A 13992-nucleotide genomic window follows, 5' to 3' on the forward strand; every position below is an offset into this window, starting at 1 on the left:
TTGTGGGGCCGAAGAGCGCTCCGAATTCGTGGGCTTCTTTAGCTATTTCTTGAGCCATTCTTCCTGGGATGACCACTTGCCACCTTACTTCCATATCTTTTGGCTGTTGCCTCTTACGATATAGTACTGACTCTCGCACTTCCAGTCTATCCCACTGGTGCAACATACTCCTCATTTCAGAGTCCAGATTATCTCTCTCTTGTTTGCCAGGCTTCCGCTTTTGCGTTACCCTCCATTTCATCTGTCTCAGCCCTTCATCTTCATCCTGAACGTGTCCCCATTCCTCATTGGTTCTCCCCAGGGACCGGGGTAATGCGCAGGCCTCCCTTCTTGACTGGGCCACAACCATTGGGGGCTTGAACCTATTGAAGTCTGGGGTTTCCTCCTCTTCGAGTTGCTCATCAAGATCCCCCACTGGAGTCTCCACAGGCACTCTTGACAGCCCATCCGCATTTGCGTTTTCGGTAGCAGAGCGATAACGGATGGTAAAGTCGAACTTGGCTAGGCGAGCCATCCACCGTTGTTCTAAGGCACCCAGTTAAGCATTCTCAAGGTGGGCCAGGCGATTATTGTCTGTTCGAACTTGAATTTTGGTACCTGTCAGGAAGCCTGCAAACTTTTCTGTCATGGCCCACACCAGGGCCAGGAGTTCTAACCAGAAGGAGCTGTAATTGTGAGGGTTTCTTTCGCTGTCTCGCAGGGACCTGCTAGCATACCCGATAACTCTCTCATGTCCATCCTGTATCTGAGAAAGTACTGCACCGAGTCCATGAAGGCTACCATCGGTGTACAACAGGAACGGTTGATCGAAGTCTGCGTAGGCCAAAATCAGGGCCGAAGTAAGGGCATTCTTTATAGCCTGGAAGGCCTCGTGTTGTCCCTGTGCCCAGAGGATGCACTGGGTCCTTGGCACTCCAGCGGTCCCCCTCAGCAACTCATTGAGAGGACCTGCCACCTTCGCGAAGTCTTTAACAAACCGGCGGTAGTACCCTGCGAGTCCCAGGAAGGCCTGGAGTTCTCTCACTGTTTGAGGGACTGGCCACTTCTGGATAGCAGCCACTTTTTCTGGCGAGGGTAGAACTCCATCTTGTGACACTATGTGGCCTAGGTACTCGATATCCCTCTTGAAGAGGTGGCATTTTTTGGCTTCAACTTCAGGTTATGAGCCCGCAGTCTTCCGAGTACCTGTCCAAGCCGGGCAAGGTGGTCTTCGAATGAGGATGAAAACACAATGATGTCATCCAGATAGATCAGGGTAGCCTCGAAATTTAAATCTCCCAAACACTTTTCCATCAGCCGTTGAAAGGTGCCTGGAGCATTAGAGAGCCCGAAGGGCATCCGGTTAAACTCGAACAGTCCCATAGGGAGGATGAAGGCGGTTTTCTTTCTTTCTCTGCCACGGCTACTTGCCAGTATCCGCTTGCTAGGTCCAGGGTGGAGAAGTACTTGGCTTTCCCCAACGCTGTCAAGGATTCGTCGATGCGAGTCTCAAACAGTGCAGGCATTGAGTTTCTTGTAATCTACACAGAACCGGATGGTCCCATCCTTTTTCTTGACGAGCACCACCGGGGCTGCCCAAGTGCTCTGACTACTCTGCACCACTCCTGAATCCAGCATCTGCCTCAGTAATGTTTTCACCTCTTGGTACATCTTGGGCAGGATCTGCCGGTATCGTTCTCGAATTGGACGAGCTTCCCCAGTCGGGATCTCATGTGTGATGGCTTCAGTACAGCCGAAATCTTCGGCGTGACGGGCGAATGCGGCCTGATTTTCCCACAGCATAGTTTCTATTGCTTGCACATGCTCAGGGCCCATAGCCTTCACATCCACTTCCATTTGATCAAGGATGACCCATCCACTCCACTCCGGGGATGGTGTCTTTTCGTCTCCCGCAGCAACTGCTAGGGTCCACCCCACGCCTTCTTTCGGTGATAAAGACATCTCCTTCTGATTCACCACTTCACCCTTATGTAGGTACACCAGGGCCAGATCTGTCCCTCGTGGCAAGGTGACCTCCCTGGGGCTCACATTCAAAGCTCTTATGGGGACATGTCCTCGCTGGACCACAGCTATCGTACGAGCTATCATGACTTCTTGATCCACTCCTCCGCCTACCACAGGCTGAACAACCACTTCCAACCCATCAAGGTTGCGGTGAGTCCCCACTGGAAGGTATACTATAGTTTCTCACTCAGGAGGTAGGATTACAGGTTCTTTACCAGGAGCCCGGATGACCCCTACCGTCTGATAAGATGGCACACTCTTCTGCGTCCCACAGATGCGGATCAGTCGTTGAAGGGCTTCTTGAGTAGGCTTATGTGGAGTAGCCTTCTTCCAATATCCAGGTCCCCGTTTGGTAAACATAATCTGATCGAGTTCACATAGGATATTTATTCCCAGTACTACAGGCACATCTTCCTTGACAGGCTCAGGGACTAGCAGGATCCCTTTTCTTCCAACTTCTTGCCCACAGATTCGAATATTCATCCACACGACCCCTGTGACCGGAATCGGTTGTTGGTTGGCAGCAAACAAGCGAATCAATGTCTCTTTTTCTGGCTTGGCCAGGTTCTGGAAATGCTGCTTGAAGTACGCTTCTGGCATCGTTGTCACTTGTGACCTGGTATCTACCAGGCAATCCACCAGAACTCCTTCAAATTCAGCACGTAGGATGGGGCTCCCAGCGATCAAGTGTTCGTTATGATATGGAGCGGCCTCTCTTCTCGCCTCCCCCGCAGAGTGCCGCACTACCGCGGGGGTTGGTAGTTTAACGGCGGCTTCCACTGGCCTTGAGTATAGTTCCGACAGTCTCTGGCAAGGTGCCCCCGTCCTCCACACTCCCAGCATTGAATGCCTCCTCCTCGCCGAGGGGTACTTCGAGCCTGTCCTCGTGCCGCCGATGCCTGAAGGGAGGGGGCTTGTCCCCACTGATCCCTTGTCGATCGGGCTGAAGAATGGTTGCATGAGTATGGTGGGTCAGTCTCTTGTAGTTCCCCCACTCTTCGCTCCATTTGGGTCAGTTTCTCTTTCATGTTAACAAGGGACCGCCGCAAGTCTTGCACTACCTGGACCAGCACCTCTTGATGGTTTGGGTCCCCTCTGGAATTGGCGCCCTGGATACGCATCACTCCAGACACATAGCTTTCTTCTTTACTTCGGGCCACTGTTTCCGCCAGGACTTGACGAAACATAAAGGCTGGATCTGCCCGGACCCGTTCTGACAGTGCTCGCCTCAAGGATGTGCTGTGTAGTCCCAGAATTAATTGCTCCCGGAGTATCCGGTCTTTAGAGCCCATGCCGCCAAATCCATCTGCCTCCTTTCTCTGCACCTCTTCGAACACTTCTTGCAGTGCTGTTACATACTGAGAAATTCCTTCTTCTTCCCGCTGCAGCCTAGAGAAAAATTTGGCGCGAAGATGTCCCGCGCTAGCAGTCTCGCCGTAGATCTCTTCCAGGAACTTCACTAGCTCCTTCAGGGTACTGTGGGTGGGTTCTGGTTGTAGGCAGACGTTTCTGCGGGCTTCCCCCTCTAGGGTAGTTAAAGCAATGTCCACTTCAAGGTCTGGGCTGATGTTATAAATCTTCAGGGTGCTTTGCAGCCGGGACACCCAGTCGGACAGTGGCATATTCTTGCCGTCAAACTTTGGGAGCACACTAAATATGATGCCCATAGGGAGTGTCCTTGCAGGGGTTCCACCAATGCCCACAGCATCCCCATTAATGTTAGCATTCCCGCCATTGCTGTCTGCTGCCTCCATCCTGGTGACAGTACCCTGCTTGCAGCGCCACTTGAAGCGATGGACAGGGGACCACCACGGTGCAGGAAGACTACTGTACACAAGATGAGGTGCAAACAACAAAGGGTAGATTTATTGGGAGACAGGAAATGGAAGGGACAAGGAAGGTGCAAACAGGGGTTTATAATAGCAAAAGATAATGCACATGAGTTATCTTGTCTGTAAACTAGCACAGTGCTTCAACATTTACAAACTCAGAATCTGTCTCACAAGCAACTTTACACAATAAAACAAATATAGATGCTACTCTGCATATAACCTCCCTGGCCTTTACTACGCAGGCCACACGGCTACTGTGCTCTAACTACTGAAGCCTGCACTAGGCCCTCACTGGTGCACCATACAGGAACAAACTCACGGTGATGTTGGGGACACAGGTCCAGTCCCAGGGGGCCCCCAAAGTCCAACACGGTGGTGCGCACGGATTCCTGTCAGCTCTGCAAAGCGTGGTCTTCTCCTTGCTTCTGGATCCTAGGGATGCTCCTGGAAACTGTAAGTTCCCTTCTCAGTATCTTCGTGGCTTCACAAACTAGCACAGAACAGCCACCTTTGCTGTAACCGGGAAAGTCTATTCCACAAACGCAGTTCGTCTCGAGCTGTGTAATCTTTCTTGCAACCAAAACTCTTTCTTGCAGCCAGAACAGCTCACAGTTCTCTCAGTTCTGTCTAGAAGCTTCCTCTCTCCACGCTGCTTCAGCTCCACCCCTGCACACAGCATCGACCAGTTCATAACAACCATAAGAGCAGGGGAGAAAAGCAGAACATACCATCACACCAGACAAGGGGATGCAGCCTCTTAAAGTGACAGTGTGTTTCTTATTGTCCATAACAGCACCACCCTCTTACAACAGTCTGGGCTGTTTTTCCATAGTCTTGCTCCGGGGATCCACACTGCCTCAAGGATGCATCTTCATGGACACCGGAAGGAAGATGGACCCAGAGAGGGTATCTTCAAATCTCAAGTAGACAGTTGACGAGAATGTCAAGGCAGCTATGCTTTCCAAATCTTTCCTATCTACCAACCAGGAGGAAGAACCCCAATTTGTCTTTGATTCTTCCAAGATGGTGGTTGGCTGGGCTGGACTGGCCATCTGGCATTTCTGGAAAATGCCAGAAGGGCCACTCACTCTAATTGGCTGCTCAATCATCTCCACTGTCTCTTCAGCATGCACATCAGGCAGCATTAGCTTGCCTTGCACACACAATCACGCTTCACTGATGAAGCCAGCAGGACCAGGGGCGCTGCGCTGTGCTCTTCTGTGCCGCCCCTTGGCCCTGCTGATTTCAATTCAGTAGTGGTGCAATCATCTACACAAGCAGAGGTGGGCTGGGCAGGCCCCCATGCTGAAGTTTTAGGCCTCCCAGAACGGTACTGTGCTTTGGAGTTGTACAAGTGCCGGCCTGACCATTCCAGTATTGCAGACACACACTGCATGATGTAAGGGAGCTGGCTGGGCTGAGAGGAGCTTTTGCAATGAGGTCAGCAGAGCGGGAAGGGGGGGAATGGGGGGGGGCTGGGGCAGGAGGTCTCTGACAGTGTGGGATCTTGCCTTGACATCATAGTGTCTGCGAGTGAGATGATTTATTGCCCAGCTTGAACCTTGACAGATCGGGTTGCGCTGTCAGTGGAGTCATCGGCTCCAGCGTTTCCCGGTCCCAGAGTGACTGCAGACAGCTGTATATAGAATCATGTGCTGACTTCTCCTGAGCCTGGCTCCAGGACATTGTACACTTTATTTATTTATTATGCTTACTTATATAGCGCCATTAATTTCCACAGAGCCTTACCGATATGATCCTCACTGTCCCCATTGGGTCTCACAATCTAAATATACACTTCATATGATATATAGAGCCACCATTTATTATAACATGTATGTCCTGCAGCCAGGTCCAGGAATGATCAGTCATATACAGTGCACAAAGTACATACAGTGTACAGGACAGTATGTCACTGATATATCCTATACTATGTGCACAGACATCTGATCTTATTTACAGGATAAAATATGATGATATAAGATCTGATGTCTATGTACATAGTGTAATATATAGCATGACACGTTACCCTGCATATAAGTGTACGTTCACATTAGCGTTTTGCGTGTTTGCGTCGGGCGACGCATGCGTCATGCGACGCATGCGTCATGCGCCCCTATATTTAACATGGGGGGCGCATGGACATGTGTTGTGCTGCATTGTGCGACGCATGCGGTTTTTTTGCCGCAAGCGTTGGGCGCAGAAAACGCAACAAGTTGCATTTTTTTTGCATCCAAATTTCGGCCAAAAAGGACGCATGCGTCGCAAAACGCAGCGTTTTAGCGTGCATTTTGGTGCGTTTTTATTTGCGTTGTGCGTTGCGTCGCCGACGCAGTGGCGCACAACGCAAATGTGAACGTAGCCTAACATCCAATGTCTGTACACATAGTGTAGGACATATTAGGGATATAACATGCTGTCTGCACAGAAATCGGATGTTATATACAGGGAAATATGTGAATGGTGTAATATCTGATGTCCGAAGCCACAGTATACAGTAGAGTAGCTACTGGGGGGCAGAGTGGATGGTTACCCTGGGCCCCAAGCTCTGGGGGGCCCACCCAGAGCTACACTGCCCTTAATTAATCGGCATGTATAATGCCCATTTACAGTTGAACCCTGTGGTAGATCTCCCTGCACTAGTGCTGTCTGTTCTTTAGACCACAGATCGCTTTATGCCTCAAGTCTACAGAACGACTGAGGCACCGACGCACGCTGAGGACGTCAGAGTCCTGGAGCATTGCTGTCATCATGCTGCACCAGAACCCTGATGTTTGGTGCGCTGTTACAGCACATTGCCTTGCCGCTGGACACATCAGGATCCTGGGTTAGATGAGTGTATTTTTTTTTAATTAAAAATTGTGGTGTGATGTGGGGGCATCATAAACAATGGGGGACTCTTATACATAGTGTGGGGGACCCTGAAACCATGTGGGGGCCCTCATACATTTTAAGGACTAATTAAGCAGCCATTATATTGCTTGTGGACTAATGCAGGGCCCATTCTACATCTTGGGGAGTAATGCAGAGGCCATTCTATGATGTGGGAGCAAATACAAGGGCCATTTTACAGCTGGTGGACTAATGCAGGGGCCATTATACAGCTGGTGGCTTAATGCAGGGGCCATTATACAGCTTGTGGATAAATGCAAGGGGCCATTATGCAGCTTGTGGGCTAATGCAGGGGCCATTATACAGCTTGTGGACAAATGCAGGGACCATTATGCAGCTTGTGGGCTAATGCGGGGGCCATTATACAGCTTGTGGATTAATGAGGGGCCATTATGTTGCTTGTGGGCTAATGCAGGCGCCATTATACAGCTTGTGGAATAATGGAGAGGCCAGTATGCAGCTTGTGGGCTAAGGCAGGGGCCATTATACAGCTTGGGGACTAATGCAGGGGCCATTATGCAGCTTGTGGGCTAATGCAGGGACCATTATGCACATTGTGGGCTAATACAGGGGCCATTATACAGCTCGGGGCTAATGTAGGGGCCATTATACAGATGGTGGACTTGGCAGGGACAGGGCCGTAGTCATGACCGAAGCCAGGTGTGTAGGTGTGCCCTGGTCTCCCATCACATGAAAACAATACTCATTGCTCTGCATACCTGTGGCTTCACTTTCGGCACCAACATGGTCTCCTCTGGGTTTCTGTAGGATCCCTCTAGGCAGCTTTGCAGAAATCGAGACACAGTCCATTTCAATTTTCAAATGTACAACTTTACTGGTTTCCTTGCACAACACTTCCATATTCATTACAGCATCATCAGCAGGTGCCATTATGCACACCTCTTCCTCTTTCGCTGTACTCCTTTCTTTGTCACATGGCACGTGCACGGGTCGGACTGTATCATACAGTTCCTCAGCCTCCTCCCTGTCCAGACTTACTTCACTTGGGGGTTCCCTCAGCTGTTTCACAACGGATCTGAGGGCATCTGCCCATGCTATAAGTTGCCACATGGTGAGTAACCTGCCCATCTGTACTGCCATTATCTTCCTTTCAGCTCCAGTTCTCACTACTGCTGTACAGCTGCTGTTCTGTCCGAACGGTACTGGATGGCTGGGCTCTAATGATAAGCGAGCATGCTCAGGTGTTCTCCGAGAATTTTGGCGTGCTCGGAGATTTAGTTTATGTCGATGTAGCTGCATGATTTGCGGCTGCTAGACAGCTTGAATCCATGTGGGGATTGCCTGTTTGTTAAGCAACCCCCACATGTATTCAAGCTGTCTAGGAGACGCAAATTATGCAGCTACTTAGACATAAACTAAATCTCCCAGCACGTTGTCCTCACAATGTCTTCCCTCCCTTAACTGCAGCTGACCCCTCCTATAGTGAACTATGTACCACTGTACTGTATGAACGCACTAGAAACTGTCAGCAGTCCACCTTGTGAACTACATGGGTACTGCACTTTCCCTATGTCAGAACTATTATACATAGCAAGAGAAGGGTATACATTTATACAAATATAGGCAAAGGGAATAAAGAAGGGATTGGAGGATTACACGGTCCCGGTGCACCCCTTACAGACTAATACATGGGCCATTATACAGCTTGTGGACTAATGCAGGGGCCTTTATGCAGCATGTGGGCTAATGCAGGGGCCTGTGCATCTTCACATGCCAGGGCTGAATTTTTGTCTCAGTCTGGTGGTTGGTTTTGCCAAGCAGGGAGACAGTTTACAATTCAAGGATCCTGGCACTACGCCTGCTTCGGTGACAAGAATCCTGGCCATGAGGAAGGTGAGAGATAAACCCTTTTTTCTAGTGAACTGGAGAAAAAGTGGCCCCAAAGAGAGGTTGTGGGAGTTCAAGGAGAATAGTCTTTCCCCACTTCTGCAGAGACTCCTTCCGGACTTGAAGAAGAGGGTGGCATAATCGGGCGTACTGTAATGTCAATCCAGGTGTCCCTGCGCAATACCTTTTCATCTTCCCGGAAGTGACGCCGACATACTCAGCTCTCCATTCCCTGCTGCAGCTTCCTGTTCCCCTAGGCCTGCACACGTCATGCAGATCTCACGCAGGCACACCTTATGCGCACGCGCTCTCCGATTCTTAAAGGAGCAGCTTGCGCACTTTGAAAATGCCCCAAGACAATAACTGGGAGGCATCAGGTATAAAAGGCATCCACCCCACTAGGAAGGTGCCTGTGGTTTCCCTACTTAGAGTGTGTGCAACTAGTATGTTGCCAGGTTCCTGTCATTGAGTCCTATGCTGTCTGAAACTGAACCTGTTCCTGAAACCCGTGTTGTCTAAACCAGAACCTGTTCCTGAAACCCGTGCTGTCTAAACCAGAACCTGTTCGTGAAACCCATGCTGTCTAAACCAGAACCTGTTCCTGAAACCCATGCTGTCTAAACCAGAACCTGTTCCTGAAACCCATGTTGTCTGACCCAGAACCTGTTCTTTAATTGCACTGTCTGAACCAGGACCAGTGTCCATCCTGTCTGGTGATCCAGTATCCATACTGTCTGTACCTACCCCGATATCTTTTATACCAGTATCCGAATCCTGTCGGATCCTGATCCTTGGGGTCTGCTGCTGATGCAGTACTTGGGACAGTCCAGGAGTGGAACCTAGCGGCTACCCACAGTGCTAGCTTAACTCCACCATCAGAAGCTCTAGCGAAAACTAGGTAGCCCCTAAGCCACGCCCTTCCTTGGTAAGCCCGGCTTGTGGCACAGGGGGTCCACAATCCATGTGTGTGACCTCTTAATGAATTAGGCTATTGTTACCCCAGCAACCCCTTCTTTAAGTCTGCTGTGTGCAACCTGACCTGGTATGATATAGCATCACACAAGGTCAGGTCCATAGAATAGGACCCACTAGTTACTCCTTCATGTGTCCATCATTGTATTGAAAACATAAGTGTGATGCATGTCTTGTAGTCAATGCTTGTGTGGCAATAAACGTTCCCCAAACCCTAAAGAAAAGTCTTGTTCTCTTTTTCTAATATAACAACGTTTCTATTCATCCCTTCTAAAAAAGAAACTCTTATTTTTGTTAAGAGTCAGTGAGAGGTGGGAATATATTTTGAGTCCAACAATGTAAAATAACCTTATGGGTAGCTGTCACTCATAGATATGAGATCTATCCTGATGTCTCATAAATGAAATAGAATGTTTCTCTAGAATATTGACTAAAGCCCAGTCTGGTATTTTCTTATGAGATTTCATGATCCATTTTTTTTACACATCTCATTAAAGTATACCAGTAATAAGGTGTAACAAACATTAATAGGACTCCCACCCCGACCAATCCCAAGTTTTGTCATCCCAAAATACCATGTAAGTGGAGTAGTGGTGTACATGTATGACCACGGGCCCATTTACTATTTAGGGTCTGTGTGAACAGTATTGCAACCCCCACTCCCATAAACAATGAATGGACCTGCACACTAGCATAAGACTTCTGCTGTTGTGATGGATTGGGGGTCTCAGAAATTGATTATTAATTTATTATCTATCCTGGATAGGTAATAAATGTTGTTGGTGGGATAACCCCCTTTAACTTCCTACAATATATTGTAGCTTGAGTGGAACAAGTCAGCAGGTTTTTCCTATTTAATCTGAGAGCATTAGCCTGTGTGCTGTAGTTTCAGTATAAGCAGTGTTTTATCAGCAGGAGAGTATCACTAGAGGACTAGGTCTCAAGTGCAGGCCAGTCAGGCTAATCCATGTAACCCCGCCACCACCACTGATTGCCAGCTGTCTGCCAATGCAGTGCGCGCAGGAATCTGTCAATCAGTTGTGTGGGAGGAGTTACACACAGCTCAGCATTCTGACAACTGCCACACCTACAACTGAACAACAGGATAATATCCAAACTACTGTAAAGCCGGGTAAGTGACACACCACTGGAATCAGCCTCTCTGCCCCTACATAATGCTGCTCTCAGATGACATAGCAAAAAGCTGCTGCAGGATTCCCTTTAAGAATATTGGGGTCCTTAAAAAAAATAACCATTTGTCCTTTTTTAAAGGCTTTTCTTACAATATAATCTCAATGTGTGTTTGGAGGAGTTCTGTGGACAGGAATCCCCAACCATCATAAGACTGAAGGACTTGGTTTAGATAAGATGTTTTGATTGGCTATTATTGCATTTATTTTATTGCAATGTTGCGGCAACCAAAAAAAACGTAATTCTGGTGTTTTGATTTTTTTTCTCATTACGCCATTTACCGATCGGATTAATTCTTTTTATACTTTGATAGATCGAACGTTTCTGAATGCAGCCATACCAAAAATGTGTATTTTTTATTCTATAAACTTTTGTTTGTTTTAACTCAGAAATCAATATTTTGTGGAATAACCATGATTTTTAATCACAGCTCTCATGCGTCTTGGCATGCTTTCCACCAGTCTGTCACACTGCTTCTGGCGCAAAAATTTAAGCAGTTCTTCTTTGTTTGATGGCTTGTGACTATCCATCATCCTCTTGATTACATTCCAGAGGTTTTCAATGGGGTTCAGGTCTGGAGATTGGGCTGCCCATGACAGGGTTCTGATGTGGGGGTCTCTTAATTTTTGCCAGAGCTGTACATGTTTTTTTAAACTGGATACAAGGTGAGCTTCACCGGAGGACTAGCACAACATGATGGAGTCTTCTGGAAACCTTACAGCAGTACTATCCTGGAGAAGACAGTGAAAAGAGCAGTGGTAGAAAAAAGCAGTGTCCTTACATCTTGTGCTATATGTTTTAGGGGCAAGTGTTATTAATAAGGAGCTATAAAATATTACAACTGTCCCTCCATGTCTGCATTGTGGTTTTTTATTAATTCTTTTTTTTTTTGTTATTTTCATACAATACATTAAACATACACATTAAAATAATACAATGTACAGAACATAAGTTGCAGATGTTTAAGTCTGGATCTACGGCTGTGAAAATATCCTGGCAGATTAGTGAAAGGACAAATACGGTATTCATTATGTATCACTCATGAAATCTTGTAAATTCTTCCAAAACTGTCCTGGGTTTCACACTTAATAATATTATTGTCATTTCTCTGCAAAATTGCTTTTTATTGAGCTGCTTTGAAAACTGTCAATAAATGTAGAATAAAGTGATTTAATAATGCAAGTGTGGGTATACCTATGTGCCTGGCATTAAAGCGGCAGTGGCGCTCCATGTTTTCAGTGGTAGCTACTCTATTTTTGCGCTTTACGTCATATTTATTACAATTATTATTATTATATGAGTAATGGCTATTTTCTAATATTTGAAATTGGAGTTTTATGAATCTATTTTTATCTGCTATGAAATGATTTTGCATGTCTGGGTTACTGAAATTCTCACCAGCTATAAGGACACCGGTTATATATGTGAATACTGTATTGCAGGTACTGCATCGGTTGCGGTTGCTGGACTTCTTGCGGCTCTTCGTATAACAAAGAATAAATTGTCCGACCACACAATTCTGTTCCAAGGAGCTGGAGAGGTACAGTGACTTCTCAACCATTTTGTGGTGCACTTAATATTATTTTCGAACAAATAATCTGTCTTCTCAATTACTAATAAAAACCTCCCTCAGCCTTTATGAGCAGAGCAATTTTCAGTGGCGTATTCACCAAGATTGCAATTCAGGACGTTTTCTACCATGGCCCAGATGGGTTTTCACAACCCTCAGATGCTTGGGTAAAGAAATTCTATTAAATCTAAAATGTGTGGCCATATAAGCTGTAAAGATGGTGACCAGTGTTGAAGAGTCACTCTCTCTTTTTTTTAAGGGGTTGTCCACTAGCTGAACAATCTCTTTTTAAATTAAGTAGTCCCCCTTGTAAAAATGACAGATACTCACCTCCTTCACCAGCTCCATTCCACAATGTCAACGGCGGGTCTCTTGTATGAAATTGTTATTCTACATGAACCAATCAGTGGCCACTAATGGGCTGCTGCCCTTCTTCCGCTTGTACAAGTTCATCTGAGGGAAGTGAGAGCGCGGCAACCAAATAGCGGCTGCTGATTGGCTACAGGGGTGATGTGGCATAACACTGAAATGGAGGCCAAGGGGTAGTCGTGGCGGAGGGTGGCAGTAATGGCACACCCTGGCCCTAGGTCACATTAACACATTGCAGTCCACTCGCGTGTAAGTCAGGGTCCATTCCACACTGCCGGGGTTCCTTTTCTTTCAACACCACACAATGATAGTCAGAGTCCAGGGTCATCTTCAACATAACAATTTTACTCAGCTCGTCCAGTATAGTCACCGAAACAGCACAACATTCTTTGCAGAATATCGCCATTCTGTTCCCTGTACTGTCCCCACTCCTCCAGGAATATCTACCGGATCTGCTGATGCCGCAGCTTCCTGACTGGTCAAACTAACCCGCTTCAGGAGTTCCACGCCCACTTCCCTCTCCAAAGGTGAAGTCCATTCCTTACTAGGCCATAGGCCTCAGACATTAAGAGTTGTTCCCATGAAGTTAGCTGCTACCATCTTTATGCTGCCCTGATATTCCTCCGCTACCATGTGACTGTCAGCTCTTAGGCCCTGGACTGCTGGGCTCCTCTGCTTGAACGTTCCCCTGGACACGACTGTCCTGTCCCTGCTCCCAGCTCACACACACTAACTCCAGGAAGCTCCCCAACATCGCAAAGTGGGAGGGTAGTATATGTTAATGTACAAGGAGGACTACTTCATTTAAACTAGGGTTGCCCAATTAGTGGACAACACTCTTCACTAATGTGTTGAGGACATGATTCTGAGGCACTTACAGGTTCTCCTCCTGCATTTCCTGACACCCATCCTCACAGATTGCATTTTAAAAATGGTTGCTGATCGTGGAGAATGTGAACAGACCTGTGCATCAACCTCCTTTAATTGAAAAAAGGCCATCTCCTCCATTATTCTAATTGGAGGAGATGGCCTTTAGGCCTGATCATTTGTTTCTTCATCAGCAATCATTTTTAGAACAGGAGACGTGCAGCCTGCGATGAAGGCTACATTAGAACCTGTAATACTTATACATTCAGACTTCTGAATCCTTACAGTGTCTACACCACTTGCTGTCAGGATTCTCCAGTGTTGTGAGCAATCACCTGACTGCAACTGTCCAATTCGCATACATGCAGTCATATGCCGACTAGACTTGCTCAGCCTCACTCCATACAAGTGAATAATGCTAGTTGGAATGCAGCTGGAAGTATGAAA

At 47.3% G+C, this 13992-nt stretch overlaps 1 protein-coding gene across 1 annotated transcript in view; it reads left to right on the forward strand.

Annotated features, from left to right (window-relative positions):
- Positions 1–13992, forward strand: part of ME1 (malic enzyme 1) — a 484969-nt gene that overhangs the window by 441977 nt on the left and 29000 nt on the right. Inside the window, exon 8 of the mRNA XM_069726431.1 lies at positions 12182–12279. Coding sequence (XP_069582532.1) covers positions 12182–12279 — 98 coding nt within the window. The remainder of the gene's footprint in view (positions 1–12181; positions 12280–13992) is intronic.

The sequence above is a fragment of the Ranitomeya imitator genome, chromosome 5, assembly GCF_032444005.1.
Source record: "Ranitomeya imitator isolate aRanImi1 chromosome 5, aRanImi1.pri, whole genome shotgun sequence".
NCBI lineage: Eukaryota > Metazoa > Chordata > Amphibia > Anura > Dendrobatidae > Ranitomeya > Ranitomeya imitator.